This window comes from Clinocottus analis, unplaced genomic scaffold (assembly GCF_023055335.1).
Source record: "Clinocottus analis isolate CAN_PGR_092001 unplaced genomic scaffold, fCliAna1.0.p SCAF_1, whole genome shotgun sequence".
In the NCBI taxonomy this organism is placed as follows: Eukaryota; Metazoa; Chordata; class Actinopteri; order Perciformes; family Cottidae; genus Clinocottus; species Clinocottus analis.
Window position 1 is genome coordinate 22,886,317 of NW_027175820.1, and position 19,899 is coordinate 22,906,215.

The 19,899-nt window shown below is 44.0% G+C and overlaps 3 protein-coding genes across 6 annotated transcripts in view; 1 reads left to right on the forward strand and 2 right to left on the reverse strand.

Annotated features, from left to right (window-relative positions):
- The window catches only part of zdhhc13 (zinc finger DHHC-type palmitoyltransferase 13), a 13,098-nt gene extending 10,346 nt beyond the window's left edge, over positions 1-2,752 (forward strand). For all 3 annotated transcript variants that reach the window (XM_068571710.1, XM_068571718.1, XM_068571723.1), the window contains one exon: positions 1,102-2,752. In XM_068571710.1, coding sequence (XP_068427811.1) covers positions 1,102-1,243 — 142 coding nt within the window. In that variant the 3' untranslated portion in view covers positions 1,244-2,752. The remainder of the gene's footprint in view (positions 1-1,101) is intronic.
- On the reverse strand, positions 2,427-6,862 carry csrp3 (cysteine and glycine-rich protein 3 (cardiac LIM protein)). The gene is made up of 6 exons (XM_068571725.1): positions 6,843-6,862; positions 6,150-6,261; positions 4,568-4,745; positions 4,134-4,263; positions 2,924-3,017; positions 2,427-2,701 (listed from the first exon to the last, which is right to left on the reverse strand). The coding sequence occupies exons 2-6, from the start codon at positions 6,259-6,261 to the stop codon at positions 2,637-2,639; spliced, it is 579 nt and encodes a 192-aa protein (XP_068427826.1). The 5' UTR covers positions 6,843-6,862; the 3' UTR covers positions 2,427-2,636.
- A 2,462-nt stretch (positions 6,863-9,324) lies between these two features.
- On the reverse strand, positions 9,325-17,328 carry e2f8 (E2F transcription factor 8). Of its 2 annotated transcripts, none has more exons than XM_068571780.1 (13): positions 17,071-17,328; positions 15,642-15,902; positions 15,385-15,538; positions 14,778-15,095; positions 14,474-14,635; positions 13,908-14,045; positions 13,509-13,715; positions 13,324-13,405; positions 12,603-13,095; positions 12,208-12,465; positions 11,962-12,100; positions 10,950-11,281; positions 9,325-10,143 (listed from the first exon to the last, which is right to left on the reverse strand). In XM_068571780.1, the coding sequence occupies exons 2-13, from the start codon at positions 15,810-15,812 to the stop codon at positions 9,976-9,978; spliced, it is 2,622 nt and encodes an 873-aa protein (XP_068427881.1). In that variant the 5' UTR covers positions 15,813-15,902; positions 17,071-17,328; the 3' UTR covers positions 9,325-9,975. The 2 variants fall into 2 exon arrangements, with proteins under 2 accessions (XP_068427881.1, XP_068427874.1); XM_068571773.1 differs by lacking the exon at positions 17,071-17,328 and adding an exon at positions 16,292-16,475.
- Between the last annotated feature and the right edge of the window lie 2,571 nt (positions 17,329-19,899).

Here is a 19,899-nt window from a genome sequence, read left to right on the forward strand (position 1 = left end):
AGTTTTACATCAGTGATGACATTGAGTGCACTTCTTTTGAATATTCCCTATTTTTATAGTGTTTGCCCTCTCTTTTGCACATATTTTTAATACTGACGTTGTTTGCATATTTAAGTGCAGCTTTATTTAAACAATTTTTTATTAATTATAATTGAACGTCTTCAATTAATGCTGGGTTATAATTATGATGCATGCTTTTCAGTCAAGGTCTCGTGCAGTAATGGATATCTGTTTGTAAATTAATCCTGATTTATTATTGATGCCACTGTGCCGAACGTGATATTTAGTCTGTGTGGAAATAGAATCGGGAACTAAATCAAACTTTACAAGCGTTGAATGTGCAACAAGAGATGGAAATAGATGCTCACTTTTTTTTTAAATTACCACTTTTTCAACAACCACATGATTTGAGATTTAATATGGACTTTAGTAACGTGAAACATGAGCAACTTTTCAGACATTTCCAAATTTCATTCTGCATTAAATCATCCATTTGGCTAAAAGAACAATGATCCATTAGACAACCTCCGCTCTGCGGTTATTATAATTAATATTAATAAAATAAATGGAATGTTGTGCTCTTACCTGATTTACATTACCTTTGTCTCAATATGATTACATTAATATTTGTTTCCCCCTATACCTTTATGCTAAAATCAACTGGAATCCACATTTTAAAGCTCATATTTAATATGACAAAAATCTTAGTTTGAGGCAAGCAAACACAAAAACACACAACAATCTGGTCAACCAGATCCAATAAGGATGGGGGGGAAATCGATACAGCATAGTATCGCGATATTTTGCCCGGCGATATTGCATCGATACATTGAAGCCAAGTATCAATTTATTTTTTGTCAACAAAGTTTTCCTTTGGGGACAATTTGCGGTTGAAAAAAAAAGGTAATAAATCTCAATATATCGCAATATTGAATGTATCGCAGTATCGTGATAATATCGTATCGGCAGTTAAGTATCGTGACGATATTGTATAGTCATATCCCACCTCTGATATCCAACACCTCGAAGGCTTATTATACCAAAAAAAGTGTGAGTGTGTCTGTCAGCTGGCTCTGACTGATGGGTTTCTCCTCTCGGCAGTTTGGGCGTCGTGAGGAACCTGTTGTCCTTTTTCCAGCTGCGTTGCTGCGGCCTCTTCAAACCGGCCGTCATCGACTGGACGCAGCAGTTCCCGCCCGGCCGCAGCGACCAGCACGTGTTCGGACAGACAGACATGGTCTGACCTCCGCGCGTGCCGCCCTCTCGCTCAGGGGTCAAAGGTCAGACTCTCGCAGCGGTTCTGGACCAAAAGCACAAGGTGTATTTATTTATTTTTTTTAAACGGTTTTTGCTCCTCGTGAAAAGAGACCACGATGCTTTAGAGTTTGGGGGGAAACACAAAGCATAGTGTCGTTATATATCGTTTTGATTCCGTTGCTCTTTGTACAAACTGCTGCTGCCTTATTCTCGACCAATGTAAAGTGGAATCACTTTGGGCGAGGTTACCTAAACCTCTATGGGCCTGAATTGTAATTGAAGTTTTGAGATGTTTTTTTATGAACACATCAAGCCTATTTTTTATTATCTGTTCTGGGGGGGGGAAAGGATCTTTGTAAATGTTAACAATTGGTTTTCTGACTTTTGTAAGAGTTGCATGTGTTTAATAATGAATGACCACTGTAGTACTTCATTAAAGCAATGTTGTGCCTGTCCTTTTAACTGGCTCTGTCTGCACTTGCGGGCCTGAAGCTCATACATCCTGATTGTTGTGCAGGTTTGTTCGACTCATTTTTTCATTTTTTTTGGAGCGAACATGTTATTTTTTACCACATTATACGAGCCTCAGCATCATGTCTTTTATTTTCAGAGCTCTGTTAACTGATATGTTTTCATTTCAACAATGAGACACATGATTCTGCCATTGTGATCCAAGTGTCTGCAGGTTCAAACCTACAAACACTCATCCCATAATTGATCATTGGATTTAATCGTCGGATCCATAAAACTGGATTTCTCAGGAAAGAATCAAGCAAAAGCAGCACCTTGTATCTCGTATCTTGTATCTATCTTGGAAATAAGTCTTTCAGCATTTAAAAAAAAAGCAGTAAAACATGAACTATTAAAAACCAAAACGTCCGTTTGCTAATCACTTGTTGCCTTGATTGCTCTAATTAATCCTTACACATAATTATTTATGGATGCAAATATGATTCTATTAATAATTTAACCTGAACACGATGAGGAGGTAACCAATGAATGCACAGTCATAAGCCTGCTTGGGCAAGTTGTTATCATCAAAACTATGAGCGGTAATGCTGAACACAATTATTTTAGAATATGTTCTGCATGCATGTGAAAGCTCTGTTTCCTCTTTATGTATGAACACATTCATGAATAAAAGTCATTCAAGATGCCTTTTAAGGTACCAAAATAGTTTTATTTTGAATTCACAATTATTTTTCTCCATTGTTTTTTTTTTGACTGCTGTCATTTCATCTGGTCGGGATTGTGATCCATCGTCTATTGCAAGCGTTCTCCGGTGTAAAGGTGGACGGTGAAGAAGCGTTCGCGTGAACACACACAGAGTGTGAGTTTAAAACCAGAGTGTGAGTTCAAAACCAAAGCGTTTCCTGTCGTTACTCCAACATGGCGGCGTTCCCGAGTCCAAAGCCCTTTGGCCCGAAGTGTTTGGCGTAGCAAACTGCCAAGAAAGTAAAAGATGACGGTCAAAATAAACTGCGTTTTCAGAATATATTGTCAAATCTGATCTGTGTGTGTCTGTTGTACTGCTGTGTATCTTTGTTTATGACCAAAATTTGCTTTGCAAGTTCAATGCAGTGAAGAAAGGACCCGAACAAGTGGAGCCGTCTGTCTGTCTTTGTCTGTTTCTGTCTGTCTGTCTGTCTGTCTGTCTGTCTGTCACCTTTACAGTACAGCTCTCCGTCCTTGTCTGTCACGGTGGTCGACTCCAGGCTTTTCCCACAGAAGGCGCAGCGGAAACAGGTCCTATGCCAGGGCTACACACACACACAATTATTAAGATGTTAATAAGAACATTAATAAAGACAAATAATGCTAAATCTAGCATTCAAACAAAGTCCCAGAAGAAGAAAGAAGGAAAAACACGAGCAAACACAAATGATTAACAGCGTATGAGGGACACTGTTTGTGGCCCAGCTGTGTAAATATGCAGAGAGAAGCTAAAATCATAACTAACTTAGACAATCAGTCTTCTCTGTTAGGACTATTTAACTGTCCACCAACTGAATTGAAAATGCAATTCATGTGTTTTTAATAGTGGGAATAAATCATGGCTAATACCGTGAAGGCACACCTGTACTTTGTGGATGAATTTGCTGCAAAACTTTAGTCTCAACACGGTTCATCTGGTCCGTGTGCGTAAATATATGATCATATTAACTCCACTGACGTCCACATCACATTAAATGAACCGAAACTAAACAATTTTTGGGCTTCAGTTGAAGTAAACAGGAGCTAGAGCGAGATGTCACGTGACCATATCTTCACAGGAAAAAGGTCACAAAGTCATTAAAGTCACGAGGATGAATGTTCTTGGGCCCCTTGAAAGTCTGTCGCTCAGGTTTTTATTTTTGATTTTATCGTTTTGTCTCTGAACAGTTTTGGGGGCCCGAATCCTTTTGTTATTCACACATATGAATATAGCCTCTGATTGCACACAGCTAGTGCTAATCCCCGCGCTCCTCCACCAGAATTTCCCTCCCTGGCCGACGGTCTTTGCAGCTGCCCGTCGGCGGCGCTCGCCCAGCTCTTCGCTCAGCTCGTCGTCCTGTGGGAGCACACGAGGCCTCGCTCTCCTCCAGCCTCTGTTCCACGGGACAGACTTCGCCTCAGAGAGGACGAGTCTAGTGTCTCGCTATATTTGAGGGGGAAAGCTTTGAAGAGGTTGTTTCTGCCCCTTTGGGAACGTGTTTTCTGCCACTGTTACACCCATAGAAAGGCAATATTTATCTGGTTACACCACTTTCTTGGGGCTTGAAGAGGACATTGGTGGAAACGTTGAAGATGGTGGGGCAACAGGAAAGCAGCAACTTCACTGTGTGTATTAATGTGTGGGGGGAAATCTGCATTAAATGCGCCCCAGTGTCTCTTACCTTCCCGGCTCCCATCACCTTCTCAGCAGCGAAGACGGCTTTGGAGCAGCGAGGGCAGCGGTCTGAACAGCCGAACTTTGGGGACGCTGTATTTTCATTAGAGTTTGAGGATCCTGGTCGTGGTTTAGGGCTAGAAGAAGAACGAAAAAACAACTTAATCAATTATCATTTAATAAATCAATACCTTTTTATTTAAAGTGCTGTATTAATCACCACGGAAAACGGAGAGAAGATGAAGAGACTAATGCCAAATGAAGGGAAGTACTCAAATAAAATGCAACACTTAAACAAAACACTAAAACCATCAAATTTCACAAAAAGGTCGCACAGAATGGATAAAATTGTAGTTTCTGTTTTAAAAAAAAGAGAGGGGGAATTAAATCCGGGGCCTCTATCGAGGTGCCTGACTTGTGTCTCTACAGCAGCGTGAGCACCTTGAGGCTTCTTGATGCTTCAGGACGCCGCGTCGAGGAGGGTCAGAGTTCAGCGCTCCAGCTCCTTGCCCGAACCCGTAGCCTTTTGGCCCGTAGTTCTTGCCGTAGCAGGACTTGCAGTAAATCTCAGACTCGTGCGCCGCAACCGTGGTGCTGTCCAGCCCTTTTCTGCAGCTCACTGCGATAAAAGAAAGAAAACACAAATATGCTTTGACACATTTCAACCAGCTGTCGGCCGAGTGAGATGGATTCAGTTTGCCCAGACCGGTGGAGCGTCATGGTGGAGCGATGGAGGCTAAATAAAGCTCCCCGCTTAGCCCGTTTAGGTCCGTCAACAGTCAGATGTCTTGTGTTTCTATTTGCAGGAACACAGGAGAGTGAGAGGGGAATGTTGGAGAAAAGACGAACACTTAGCGTGATGGTTTAGCTCATCGCGGAGGCCAACCAGGGACTCGCATCCAACCAGCTGCAGAGGGCCTGAGCCCCGTCAGAGAGCAGTAAACCGTCCCGGATAAGGTCAAAGGAGGAGAGGGAGGAGAGGGGGATGCTCCTGTCAGGGCGGTCGAGTCAACTACCAGAACATGTCCTTACATGAACAAAAAGAAAAGGGGGCAAACGAACTAAAAGGGGCTTTTTAAAAAAAAAAAAAAAAAAAAGACAAATGGTGATAAATAGCTGAGAGAGTTTAGTCAGTGCTGGTTGAACTGTAAACATTAAAAAACAGCAGCAGGAAGAGGGAGAGGACGTGCAAAGAGAGGAAAGAAAGGTGAAATGTGGCAAGAAAAAAAAAAGGAATCAATAGAGGGAATAGGAAGCAAGAACACTCGTAAAGAATGAAGGAAGGAGGAAATAAAGGAAGGAAGAATCGATAGAGGTAATAGGAAGCAAGAAAGAACTTAAAGAGTGAAGGATGGAAGAAACAAAGGAAGGAGGAATCGATAGAGGGAATAGGAAGCAAGAAAGAAGTTATAGAATAAAGGAAGGAGGAAACAAAGGAAGGAGGCTATTGGAAAAACAGCGGAAAGAGATAAAGAAAAAAGAAAGAAGAGGGTACAAATTAAATTGAGTGAGGAACAAAACGGAGAAGAGATAAGAAAGACAATAAAAACAAGGGAATAAATAATAAAAGTAGAAAAAAAACTGGACTCTTTACTACAAAACAACACAGACAGATATAGATCGTTGTGTGGCTCTTCTCTCAGTCGGCAGCTGAGGAAAAAAAAGCAAACGAGACTCTCAGGACCGCAGAGGGACTTTGTGAAACACCTGCTGCTCCGCCATGACACCCCCTCTGTGCCGCTCCGCCATGACACCCCCTCTGTGCCGCTCCGCCATGACACCCCCTCTGTGCTGCTCTGCCATGACACCTCCTCTACACCCCCTCTGTGCTGCTCCACCATGACACCCCTTCTGTGCCGCTCCACCATGACACCCCCTCTGTGCCGCTCCGCCATGACACCCCCTCTACGCCCCCTCTGTGCTGCTCCGCCATGACACCCCCTCTACGCCCCCTCTGTGCCGCTCCGCCATGACACCCCCTCTGTGCCGCTCCAGGGAGGAGAAGAAGGAACCGTGAGCTCACTGCAGAGGAAGCAGGTCTTGTGGAAGCTCCTCCCGTTGCACTGGATCTCCTCTGCGTGGTACACCGTCTTCTCGCAGGCCGCGCACTTGGTGCCTCCTCCCCAGTTTGGCATCTTAAGGAAACAAAAGAGCACCACAACAACAACAACAACAACAAATGACTTTCTTTTATCAGTCCCTGCTGACAACACAAGCTTCCATGAGAGTCTCTTTGAGCATCGTGGGAAGGAAGAATCGATAGAGGGAATAGGAAGCAAGAAGGAACGTGAAGAATGAAGGAAGGAGGAAACAAAGGAAATGAAGGAGTGTGTCAGCGCGAAGATGTAGAGATGTGGAGATGTGGAGATGCAGAGATGTGCCGCCCGGCCGGCTGTCTGACATTCCAGTTGCTGCTCATATCAGAGGCCGCCCATCACCTCACAGGTCTGGCATGTGATATTCTCGGAGCCGAAGCTTTACTGAGACATCAGACAGACTAAAGCCGACAACGCGACTGGAAATGTCTGATTTTCTTTCCTTGAGACGAATCAGAAATAACGGACTCCTGACGTTTAGGGCTAATGTAATAAAAGTCAGTTAAAATGTTGTAATTCAACTTCTAAAACTACAATAAGTCATCATACCTCACCCTGTGATGTGGTAAGCCACTCAACTAGAAACGGGGAGCTTCCCTCCAACATAAACGAGTCCTCACCTTGAATCCAAGCGTGTATGTTCAGGTCCGGCCGTGGCAGTGAACTCGCCCCCGGGCGGTTTAAATACCGTCCATCTCGCCATCGCCACAGTCCACCGGTGACGCCTCAATGAAAATATCCCCCCGGCTAAAAATAACTTGTGACAGAGCAGAGCCCTCTGACCCTTCATCACCGGCTGAAAGGGACATCAGCCACCGCAACATTTGTTCTCGCGGGCTGAGCCTGTTGGAGGATTATGGACGTTAACGATGGGAGCTTAAAGCATGCGACTGACAACTGCACATCTGAATGTGAAGCCATCTTTTGAGCTACAGTGACTCTCTGATGCTCATCGGGCAAATGTTAAAGTTCGGCCTGCAGGTGGCCCCGTAGAGGAGGGGCCATGTCGTTACTTCATTCCAGTCATTTCCAAAGACTGGGTCGGGACCCGAAGGGGAGTCGCAGGAGGTTTTATTAAGGTCCCCTAATACTGTTTTTACATCCGCAGTACACCCTCGAGCCACACGAGGGAGCCTGGATGTTCGTATCGTTCTGATCGTAGACGTAGCCCCTGTGACGTTTGGAAGTTTCGGCGATTTTGTGGACGTCAACATGTTTGTTTTTATCCGCAACTAATTATCTCAGTTATCATGTTTGAAATGAGCGACGTATATGGCTCTGATAGCAACCTGTCAATCACAGTAAGCCCGCTCTAAAGCTACTCTTTATCGTCTATTTGACTCTAAATGGACCATTGTTTACTAAATGAACATAATGTTGCATTGAAGAAGACTTGAAACTAGCAATAATAACCATAAAGTCATGTTTACAATATTTACTGGGGCAATAAACCATTCATTTTCTCATATACTTCAATATAATCAGACTTCTTTTTGCAACCGGTGGAGTCGCCCCCTGCTGGTCAGTTGAGAGAATGCAAGTTTTGAGACACTACAGCTTCACTCGGAAAAAACGGACGTTACCGCCTGGTACCGTAAAAGTTGGCTTATAGGCCGCTACTACCTTCGGTGGTTGTCCCCGCTAGCTCCCCAATGTAGCCAGCTGTCGCTGCTGCTCGCTCCCCGTTGTAGTAAGCTAGTGCTGCTGCTAGTTCTCCGCTAGCTCCCTGCTAGCTACTACGCTAGTTCACCAACAACCACCGAAGATCGTGGGACCAACCCCGGCTAGGCAGCTGACACGTGCAGCGGGGATGTGGGCAGTAGCAGCAGCAGCAGCGGGGAGCTAGCAACAGGGAGCTAGCAGCAGTGCGAGACACACACTGAAGGTAGCAGCGGTTTATGACCCGACTTTTACGGTGATGATTGAAGCCTCCTTATGACGTTAAATCTAATCTGAGAGGCTTCCTGTTTGTTTTACGGGGGGTGGAGGGCTATGTAAAACGTTGGCCAACAAACAAACAAACAAAATGGCAAATTAGTTTGAGAACCTGCGTCTTTGTTGTAATTACAAGTGGAAGATATGGGAGTCGTCTGACAGACAGTTGTCTCCCCCTGGAGAGCTCAGGTTCAAGGCTTAAAGAGCTCTTTAGTCACTGTCTCCCGTCAGCTGCCGAGTCACAAAGAGACAATAGAAACTACCAGAACATGACATCACTCAACAACTCTCGGTTGGTTCAACTTTCATTCGTCCAGTCAGAACATTTTCAGACCGAGTGCATTTTGTTTCTCTCACACGTCCGCTGATGGACATAAACACTGCTGGAATCAACCCTGAGTAGTCTGCACTGCGATGTTTGATTTCTGAGCGTTGAGCTAACATATTGTGCTCATTTCAAGGCTCAAAGTGATATTTGGGATTTCTCCTAGAACACATTTACACACTTTAATGTCAAAAGACATCTTTTTTGTGTGAACTGGGGCACATTTAGAGTGTCAGTGTGTATAAAACCTTGACAAGGTCCAATATTGTATAGTTGTGACATCACTGTTCATGTGGATTATTATTTTACAATATGCGACCTTTCAAAGTGCTATACAAAATTGCTTTGCAAATGTTTTAGGAGGAAAGCGCAGTCAACACATTTGTTGGAGTTTAAAAGTTACACACAATGTGTTTCAGTGAGTAACACAAAACTGAACTTTAGTTTGTTTGCAAGAAAACTCCTCAGGGCACCGTTACACCGACAATGAGTGATTATCTTTTTGTTGTGACAAGTTGCTGAACGCAAAATTGATTTTAATCTACTATTAAATAGACATTGTGAACTTTATAGCAAACAGTTTCATGGGCAATAGCATATGGATTAGTTGATCAACTGTTGCTCAGTCAAAACAAGCAACTTGAAGACGTCGCCTTGAGCTATGGGAAATTCAGGATGAGAACATTTAGCTATTTTCAAACACTAAATGAATGATAATAAAAGTAATAAACGCGACTAAATCCAATCAAATGGTTGTGGAGAAGTAAACCTAGACAGACCAACATCACACCGTGATCATAGAAAATAAATGTATTAAAATTCAATTAGCATTTTACATTTTACAGCAAAACATCAGGAAACCAAAGTGATATAAATTAAACTCATCTGATTAATCTTAGAATCACAGTCACATATTCTAAACAAATTCTTTTTTTTTTTTAAACAGGAGTAACAGTTAACATGTACAATTGTGCAAAAGTCTTCTCATTAGGTTTAACTTAGAGACAAAATTATCAACAATGTGCCAAATCAAACCCGTCTTTTGACGTCAACAACGTCCATGTTACTTAAGTGTGTTGCTCTTTACAGCATTGATTTATTTTGTGACTACTCTAGGTAATTTAAAGAAGAAAAAAATAGGAAATTGCTGCTCACATCACCCACAGAATAAACTAAAATAAAAAAAGAATCAACAAGAAAATGAATTCTCCTCCATTAGGTCATGCAGATGTCGTCCTTTTCTCCCAGCGTCACAGTGAGCATGACCTCAGTCTTCATGAGTGTCCGGAGAACTTTATTTAAAAATTTTCAACGGGACCACAACCAAAATCTGCATGGCAGCTACTTTTAGAGCTGGCTGTGAAATGTTCAGCGGTCATAACCGCTGGAAAATGCTCAAAAACCGACAGAATTGTTGGTTTAAAAAAAAAAAAAAGACAGTCACCCACCCAACAACACACACAATGTACACAGTCATCCGGTGGGTTTCCCCCTCAGGAGTCCTCGGTGGCGACGTCCAGCTTCCTCTGAGGGATGTAAACCGTTTTGGGGGCCAGGTGTCCGCCGGTGGATACCATGGCGGCCAGTGGGGAGAAGGGGACCGGCGTGTGGAAGAAGCTTTGCTGGGGGAGCCCCGCCCCTTTGGGGGTGGTCATCAGAGGCTGGGCGACAAGAAAACCTTCATGTTAGTCTACAAAATCGTAAAGGACGAGTTCAACCAGATCAAAAGCAACTAGCTGAGAGGCTTGTTACAAACTACAGACAGCGAGGTTTGAGGTTTCCTGATGCAGAGGACGCAACACCGAAATTCTGCATGACTAGACGCGTAGCCCTACTTCTTCACTCATGTTTGTGTGAACTGAAAAACACAACACGGGGGCTAAATGTGGAAAAAACTTATAGTGTATAAATGACCAAAATATATAATCAACAGGGTTGTTGAAGAACAATCAACTACCGAATAGCTACTTTACTTTAAGACTGATCTGTGGAGTAAAATATTAAGACTTTCTTCCTCGAGTATTTTTAACTTGACAGTTTGTTGATATTGTCAAGTTGCTGTCGAACACAAAGGAGCACTCGCACAAATCAGTATTGCACTTCCATAAAGTTGGGGCACGTGGGAGTGACGGATAGAAGCACTGAAAATAAATGCCGCAGAGGCTGATATTTTAATGTTTAGTACTATTCCTATGACTGAAGTGTTGTTACCTTTTTCGATTTAGACTTGACGAATCTCCTCAGAAGACATTACATAACAATTTATTTTCTTTTTGACAGGTCAATGGTAGATTAACAGATCTATCAGCCACTGGTCAGCTGTTTTTTGACAGTTATTTAATAGTCAATTACATTTATGTATGCTGTTAATTATACTTCTTAGGAAAATAAAAATAAAAACGGGATCAGCCATAATAATTGCTGTACATCTCTAGTTGAAAAGCAGTGGCGTTACTGTTTTTTTTACCTGCTGTACACTGAACAGGGCCATCGGTTGCCCTGAGACAGACTGCTGGACCGGCACAGGGGACACCGGCTTGATGAACACCATGCCTCTCTGCTGCAGCGCCAGCGGGCTGGGCAGCGTGTTGGTGCACTCTGGCGTCTGGGAGGCGGTGAAGGCGTTTCCTGGACCGGAGCCGGAGATCAGGCCCAGGTTCTGCAGGGTGAAGTTGAGGATGGCGGGACTGGGGCTGTGGAGGTGGTGGGCCTGCTGGATGGCCTGCGGCGAGGCGGCGGCGGGTTTGTGAAAACGAAGGCTGATGGGAGTGATCTCCTGGGCGAGAGACGGTCTGGAGCCTGTGGATGAGAAAATAAAACCGTTAGGGAAAGAAAGTGAATAGACACTAACTTAATGTACGACAGATTTTGTAGTGGTTTTAAATGAATCAGCCTGTAATGTTATAGATTAGCGAATTGATTTTAATTTGTTCCTCGGCCTTATTCTTTATTGGTCTCGCATGCACTTTTCATTTTGACAGAATTTATTAATTTTTTTAAATCGCAATTGTCGCTGATATCTTCTAAAATGTACACTCATGTCCCAAAAAAAATACTTTTAAATACAAATATTAACAAAGATACCAAAACAACAAACTTATTTAACAACTGAAAAGCAAAAACCCTAAAAGTAACTCAGTAAGTGTAGAGAAAAAAAACATTTGGCCGTTTATAGATTAGTTTAACTATATAAAATGAATCAAAACAACAACTTTGAAGATTAATCAATTGTTTAGGTCATCTACCATCAAGTGATCAGATTTGCTCGTTTATTGGATTATTACATATGAAGACTACATCAACATAACAAATGTATAAAACATTGGTCAGACAAATTGATTGACTGATGAACTAAAGAGGAGTCATAAAATATTGAAATAAATGAAATTAATCTCATATAGTATCTATCTACAAATGTGAATAAAAGACCAAAACTCGGTGCACTCAGATCTCAAATCAACATTTCATGACGTCTTCACCTGCAGTTGGCGTTTGGTAGATGTTGTACGTGGGAGTTGGGGCCTTGTTGCTTTCTCTGCCTGAATCTTGAATGGCTGAATTGTAGCTGATTAGGGACTGCTGAGAGATCGGGATCAGGTACCCGGCCGGCACTAAAGTCTGGATGGGCAGAAAAAATAAACGTCACACACACACCGCCGTTGAACCGACGAGCTTGCTCTGCCGCTCACCGAAGCCCAGTCGGCACGGCGTCGTGTGCGTTTTACCTCGGCGTGGAGGTGTCCCGCCGTGAGCGGAACGACTCTGACGGGCGTCAAACCGGCCTCGCCGTCGGAGTTGGCCGCCTTGTCCTCTCTGTCCAGGAAGGTCTCCATGGTCTGCTCCAGTGCCTGATGGGCTACAGCGCCGCCGGGGGTGTTGACAAACTCCGGGTCCAGGTGGAGGGCTCGGGAAGGGGGCCGACTCGAGAGCTGACGAGCCTTCAGGCGGGCATGAAGGATGTCGCACAGCTTTGGAGACGTTTCCTACGGGGAGGACAAAAGGGAAGACGAGAGGGCGGGATTTTGTATCATCTGTTTTATAACCACATGTCGGTTGATGTTGATATTTTTGCAACATGCAACTTCAGTCAAATCGGATCGGTTTATCAATGTAGATTTACCTTACAGCTTGGGTCGGGCCTCTTGGCTTTGGAGGGGCTGCTCTCCAAGGCCGAATCTGAAAGCAACCGCTTGAGCACCAGCGGGCTGACGTCCGACTCCCTGAAGGCCGGCAGGCTCGCGGCTGCGCCCTGGCCCGTGGGGCTCTGCCCCGTCTTGTCCTCGAAGGTCATGGAGCGCACGGCGAGGCTGGTCGGCTGCGGCCTGACCAGCGGGTTGGGCCGCGGGGAAGGAGACTGCAAGTACACGGCGTAGGGCACGGCACCCTGATGATGCTGCGGCTGCTGCAGCAGCACGGGGATCAGGGGCGAACACTGGGTGGGGATGTAGGCGACGGAGCCCGGGGGCAGGGCGGCGAGCGGCGTGTTGGGGGTGAGGTGGACGACCGTCTCTGGGGTTGGAGTTAGTAACCGGGCCTGAGGCGGCTCCACCAGAACGGATGAGGTCGTCTCTTGTCTCGTAGCAGCACCGGGCCTTGAAGCCTCAGCTACGATCCTGAAACGGGAAGCGGGACTCTCATTTCACAATCTAGAGATCTACAATGACCTCGAGGCCGTGAGCTGAACCGGTCGTTTGGTTCCCACAAGGGTAAAAAAAAAAAAAGGCCAGTCGACAAATTAGACCACGTGTTTAAAGCAAAAGAGCATGAACTCCATTAATGGACAAATTTATTTGATTTAAATAAAACTTTAGGCAGAACAGTCCAAACGGATCCACACTCACGGGGACTTCTGGTCGAGCTCGATCTTACAAATAGCAGCAAGTTGGGCCATTTTGTTTCGGGAGGAAGCGTTTGATGAGTCGCCTGGCGGCAAAAAAAAGAGGAGGATGCTGTGTCATCAAACTGTTCACAAACATTCACCAGACAAGTAGTCTCGCGCCGGAGGGACGACTTCTTCTTTACTCACTCCTGACAGGACTGCTGGGGGCAGAATTGATCTTTCGCCGGTCGTCCTGGATGCTCTTCGCCAGCTTGATGAGGGAGGGGTGCCGGGTGAAGCGGTGTTTGGTCCCAGGCGATGAAAATAGCTTTTTGGCACAGTTGTCTAAAGACGCCCGGGACTCCAGAACACTTTTCTTCATGGTGGAGTACTCGGAGGTGGCGCTCTCCAGGTCTGAAACAAGAGGCAGTAATTTAACATACCGTCCGCAGCATTGGCAGTCAAAGTCTTGAAAATATATAAAACTCACAAAGCAGTTAGCACACAAGAAATTAATATATATATATAGGTGATGCCAGTGTACTCAACAGTCCCCTTAACTGTGAATTAAAGGAAAACGGAGAAGGGGAGGGGGATCTGCGATACCTTTGACTTGTGGGAATTCTTCGGGGCCGACCCATTCAAACGCCGGTTTCCTCCCTCTGGTTTCCGTCACGTGGACTTTCTCAATGAGCTTCAGGCTACGCAGCACATTGGCAATATCATACAGCCGGCGCACTTTGGCTGCAAAACACGGGAAACCAAACACAATAAGATTATCACCTGCAGATACAGAGAGACGGGACATATTCTGACAAAATGCATGCGTATGCCGTGTGGGTATGGTTAAGTATGGAAGGTAGAGAGTGCAGCAAGTGTGCGATAATAGTAACACTGACTTTATTGTGGCAGTAAATATATTTTGTGTACACTTTTTCACTTTACAGTGTAAGGAAGTTTCACGAACACATCAGGAAGAGACTGTATTCACAAGCACATTGAGGTCTTGAATTTTCCCCACATTCAAACTACATGCAGAGACTATCTGAAGCTGTCGGCACTGAAAGTCGTTTCAACACGAGTTCAAAAACCGAACACCAGCATCATCATTTTACTACAACCCTGAGGCATGATGACATGAACCCTCTGTATCAAGGGGTCTCCGTACTCACTCTTGAACTTGTTCTTGTCTTGATCTGCGCCCTGGTCCTCTCCGATCAGGATCTTGGCGGCCACGTCCAGACTGACCACGCGAGGATCAGACACCAGGAAGAGCATGACAAACTTCTGGCTCATCACCCTCAGAGATTTGTCCTTCCGACTGTTAACGGAGGCTTCACGGGACAAAAGGGGAAAAAATATATCAGATTACTGCGTCACAAAGCATGAATATAGATGTCAATGACTTTTTTGTAAATATAAATATGTATTTATACGATATGTAACTGAGGAATCCGGCCTGAAACAGCTGCTCACCTGCTTTGAACTCGACTCCCGGGAGCTCCACGAAGAAGAGCTCCTTCTGTCCCTGCTCCCCGCTCTCCAGCTCCGCCGCCGCCTCCTCGTTCTCCTTCTCCTCCCCGTCGAGGTCGAACTCCTTGTCCAGCAGACGCTGCCGGATGTGCAGCATCTGCTGGCCGTACCGTTGCTCCTCGCCCACCTGCTTCAAGATGGCCAGCGTCTGAGCCAGTTTGGTGCGGCCGTGCCACGCGTAGCGGTTCTTTGCCGAGCGGCTCACCATGTGCAGGCTCTCCAGCACGTTCATGATGTCGTAGATGCGCCGGCGCTCTACGCCTGTGCAAACGGAAAATAAATCAGGTTAACAACTTACATAGTATGATAAACAGTACAGAAATTCTCAAACTTTGGAAAGCTGCAATGTGAATTTACCAATAACGTACATTTTTGCTTATATGAGACTAAACTAGGACTTTAAATTCACAATTAACATGGAACATTTTTGGAAAATCAGATTTGTTGGTGCGTTTCATTTTGTATGGTTCCACATTGAAGTTACTGAGGGAGGGAAGGAGGTAGGTAGGTATCTATCCTCTCCAACAAATAGGTGCCAAAGAAAACCTACTGAGCTCAGTGGCCACATCGTCCAGGCAGATGTCGTTGTTGAGGGCAGGGTTTGGGTAATCAGGGTAGCGGGCGAGGAACTTATGACAGAGCAAACCCAGACTCTTCTCCTTCCTGCTGATCATTTTCTCCGACTCGTCACCATTTTCAGTGTCCTTTGGGAAGTGATCAGAAAAGAAACATATTCTTTTGAACACCTCGACTTATAAAGCAAGCGTCCATCCTGTGATCATGGTTTTTCTTTTTTTCTTTCTGTACCTGTGACGCGTCGAGACCGTCTCGGTCGTCATTGTCCATGCACAGCTCCTTCTCTCGGTTCCTGATGTCAGGACTAGCAGCACTGATGAGCATTTTGAGGTTAGAGGTCGGCGTCCAGGGGTCGACGGAGCCCACTTCCCTTCCCTTTTTAGGTGTAGTGAGGGGAGCCATGGTGAGCGGGTTCTGCACTGACACTGCACGCAGACAAGATGACTTTCTTGGAGTATTTACCAGAACCTGGGGTGCAACAAAACAACCATCCTATACAGAATAAAAAAGAAAAGAATAAGACATTAGGATACGCAAGACCATCCATGCCGACCTGGGTGAGGGGAATATATGAGAAACTGAAATGTGATTTTTGGGTGAGGTTTTAAGAATCAAGTGCTGTAGTTGACATTTTACAACTTAGCATAGGGATTTTATATGCAATTGATCAGCTACTAGCTAGTCATTAATACAGTGATGGTTTCAGATGTGATTAAAATAATTTAAAAAGCAGAAATGAATGCCTTTTTTTCAAAACCAACTAACAAAATTTTACCGAGGATTTTTTAAACTAGTTTATCCGAGGTCTTAATTAGCATTAATCAAACATGTTTTTTAACATACATACAACATAAATACACGTTAATCATTATGTCCCTTACATATTTTCGAAGAAACATCCTTTTGCCGCTCCTTCAGTGAAATAAATATGTATAAAAATAAAAACCGAGGCGACAATAAACTAAACTATGCATGTACCGCTGGTTTAGCTAGATTACTTCCCGCCATTCCTTGTCAAATGAGTCACAAAATATATCTAAATCTATCCCAAACACCAGATTTATATTGGCGGTAACTGACGTGCATTCCATCAAATCGCCTGGGCCCAACGGACCCGGCGGTGCCGCCCTTTTTCGTCGGAAGCAGCCAATGGGAGCGCCGCGCGAGGCAGCGTAGAGGAAGTAGAATGAACCGTCCCGCGCAGGTAAACAGTTTTTTGAAATCCTTGGCGCGGAACGTGGGCTCGGTAACAGCGGCAGCTCGCTTTAAAACCGAGATAAGCTTCAGGTCGAAGTCTGAATCGTCACCACAATGAGAGCGTTGCATTTATAAGGTGTCTTGTTCTGTTCCGCCCCTCAACTAAAGATAACGTTTGTGTCACGTAGCCAGCAGCAGGCGCCCACCGTTTATAACGTTAACAAACAGAGAAAAACCGGTACATCCAGAAAATTTACATCCACGGCTTTGCTTAAAAAAAGACCCCGCGACAACAGCGACGTTTACGTACGTTACGTGGCCGACAATTGAATCAGTTTATAAAAAGAGAAGGCGGCAACAGGGACACGAAAAGCTTCGCTTGACTTATCAATTGTCGGATTTAAATAACTAACAAACACACGTACGTTCACGAGATAAAACACACAGATGCGTGCAGACTTACCCAAATATGTGAAACACGTCTTGCTCAGATGAAATGTACCATATTCACGGTAATGTGTTGTGGATATAACGTTACGATATTCCCTCAAAAAAAGAAGAGATAAACCCGTGCGTTAAAAATGTGATTTAAAATAGAATAATAGAATTCAAAGTGCTAAAAAAAATAAGTGAAATTATAACTAAGTACTCTTGTGACGTTTTCCCTCTCCCTTGCTTATGAGAAGTGTCCTCTTGGTCAACTTTACTTCAGATGTGAAAAGTTTGGGTGACCATCGTGACCGCCAGCAATCGGTCCCGCCCCATCTGAGCGTGCGCGCCCCCGTTTAGCGAGCGCGTCACCGACGAACGCTTCCTTCCTGTGTGGGAGAGGTGGGGCTAAGATCCACGTCACCTTTACGTCTCCAGTGTGATCTAGATAGACATATGATATCTGTGATGAAATATGTTTTAATGTGCTGCTGGGGAGAACATATTTTTTTGTTTTGTTGGCCAACACCACGGTTATTGAGGAAGGTTGGGACACAAGCAGTGTTACTGGAGCTGTGATGACAGGAGAAAAATAAAGACACTCAGAACTTTTTGGGGTATAGGCCTGACAAGATGTGACTGATATGAAATAGAACTTTGCCTTTTGGAAGAAAAAAAAACGGAGTTTCGGTCTTCCTGGGCGTTCTCGTCCCATTATTCCCCTTCACTATGCTATTAGCATTTCTGCATTGACATCTATGTTGAAAGCCAAAATAACTGGTCAAGGGAGTTTTATGTTAATTACCTTTTTCTGGCATAATGGGTGTATGTTAAATCAGAGCTTGATATTCATGTGTATGTATATGGCCTGTTTGTAAGCTCATTTCATGTTCTGTTTTTCACAGTTTGACAAAACCAAGATTCTAGCTAAAACCCTTCACTCTGGATTCCTGGGTCTTTATTTTATGGATCTGCTGTTAGCTATCTGCTAAGCTGACTTATAAAAGCAAGCAGCGGTGGGCCGTCAGGGCCTTTTACGTCTTCTCTGCTGGCCTAAACAGAATCACAAAGTTATAGTTATTTTATAATTTAATTATCTATAGAAGCCTATACTATGAAAGCCCATTTACGCCCCCCCCCCCAAAAAAAATCTGGACCAAAAAAAAAAAAAAAAAATTAGGACCAAAAAATAAGCCAAAATAGGACAAAAAAAATGACTTTTTTTTTTGGAGGGGGGGGGGGGGGTCCTAATTATTTTTTGTGATAACAAAAAAAAAGTCCCAATTTTTTTTGGTACTAACACCTTTTTTTGTTGGTCCTAATTTTCCTTTTTTTTGGGTCCTAATTGTTGTTTTTTTTGTGACGGAAACATCATATGGTACTACTAACATATGGTCACTCAGATGGCAAGGCTGAAGTCAAAAAGGAACCAGGCCATACCAACAGATATCTTTTATAGGCTGGCACTGGTAAGAACCCAATACACTTCATTCTCCCAATAACATTCCCCATTACATGAGCAACTGACCCAGAAGCTGCTGCTGCCAGGTTATTCCAGCAAAGGAGTTTCTGTTTGGTTTTAGTCTCTGTGCAAAGAATGAAACTGCCACAAATCTTCTGTGTTCACACGTGGGTGGCAGGAGGCCAAATACACAATGCAGGGTGGGAGGTAGGCGTTGGAGGCCCGCCTTCACACAGCCAACGTTTGCTTTGCTAATTTGTCGAAAGATTTCAGAGCTGAAAAGATAAGACAAGAAAAAAAGATGTTAAAAAAGACATTGCAACACGTCCATATACATGTCGTGTTTTTATACATAAATAAGACGTGAAAACAACTGCTCTTCAGTATAACTCTTTATTTCTCAGACGTCATGCAGTCTCCCTCATACAGACCCTGTCCCCAGGTTGTGATCCCACCAGAATCCTCCCCCTGGGTCCTAAGTCCCTACATGTATAATTTCTTATGACCATCAATTAAACATAGGTGAACATAAATGTACAAACATACATTTATAACAAAAAGCACAGTATCTAATGCTTCAAAAATGATTTGACACGTGTCAGATTATTATTTTCTTTATTAACTAATTGCTTCAGCTAATTGCTTTTAATTTACCACCACGGCGCTGTTTGTGCCGTGAAAGACTGCTTCCTATTAAACATTAAATCAAATCAGACCATGCCTTTTACAATGCGAAAACAAAAAAAAATCTAATTAAGTGCACAATTAAATGACTGAATTATACATAATCAGGGCATATTAAAGCGTAATGCGAGCACATTGTCAACTGGATAATCATGATGTCACGGTAGTCAGCGCTGGGGCCATAATTATATGATTAAATTGATTTGTTATAGTGCCTGACTCCAGATCAGACACGTCTCCTATTTCGCCGCTAGGTGGCGGTAGAGCCATCCTTAACGGAAGTCGCTATGGAAACTGACGGGCGACTCCAAGGATGCTGGGATAGAAAAGCGGAGCTCGAAGCATCCAGTGACGTAATGTTACGGTCGTGAGAGAGAGAGAGCGAGTGGGACCCTGATGCTGCCTTCAGGAGCTTCTCGTAAATGGGGCCACCCACTCCAACTGGGTAGGTACAGAGAGTCAAAAGGGGTTTTGCTAAAAGGAAATGGACTCAGTTTACTGACTAAATATATATAAATATATCAATGTACATCTATGGTAGAGACATTTGCCTTGTGCTAAGGAATATATCTGCTGGTTACATATAACTTTTGCACAATATATGTAGTTTTCTTCGTGAAAAATGTGTTACGGATAGAACAACAGTGAGAACCTTTCACCCTTGTTTCTAAAATAATAGCAACAAACTTTGTTTTGCAACGTGCTGCATGAACAATG

What these genes read in the sequence shown, in the direction of transcription:
- csrp3 (XM_068571725.1), bottom strand. Translation starts at nt 6,261, where the DNA reads ATGCCAAACTGGGGAGGAGGCACCAAGTGCGCGGCCTGCGAGAAGACG. An exon ending in AAGCATCAAGAAGCCTCAAG is followed by an intron (nt 4,264 to 4,567) that starts GTGCTCACGCTG and finishes TTCTTCTTCTAG; the next exon opens with CCCTAAACCACGACCAGGAT. An exon ending in CGGAGAGCTGTACTGTAAAG is followed by an intron (nt 2,702 to 2,923) that starts GTGACAGACAGA and finishes CTTTCTTGGCAG; the next exon opens with TTTGCTACGCCAAACACTTC.
- e2f8 (XM_068571773.1), bottom strand. An exon ending in AGACAAGAACAAGTTCAAGA is followed by an intron (nt 14,046 to 14,473) that starts GTGAGTACGGAG and finishes CGTGTTTTGCAG; the next exon opens with CCAAAGTGCGCCGGCTGTAT. An exon ending in CTACCAAACGCCAACTGCAG is followed by an intron (nt 11,282 to 11,961) that starts GTGAAGACGTCA and finishes TCTCATCCACAG; the next exon opens with GCTCCAGACCGTCTCTCGCC.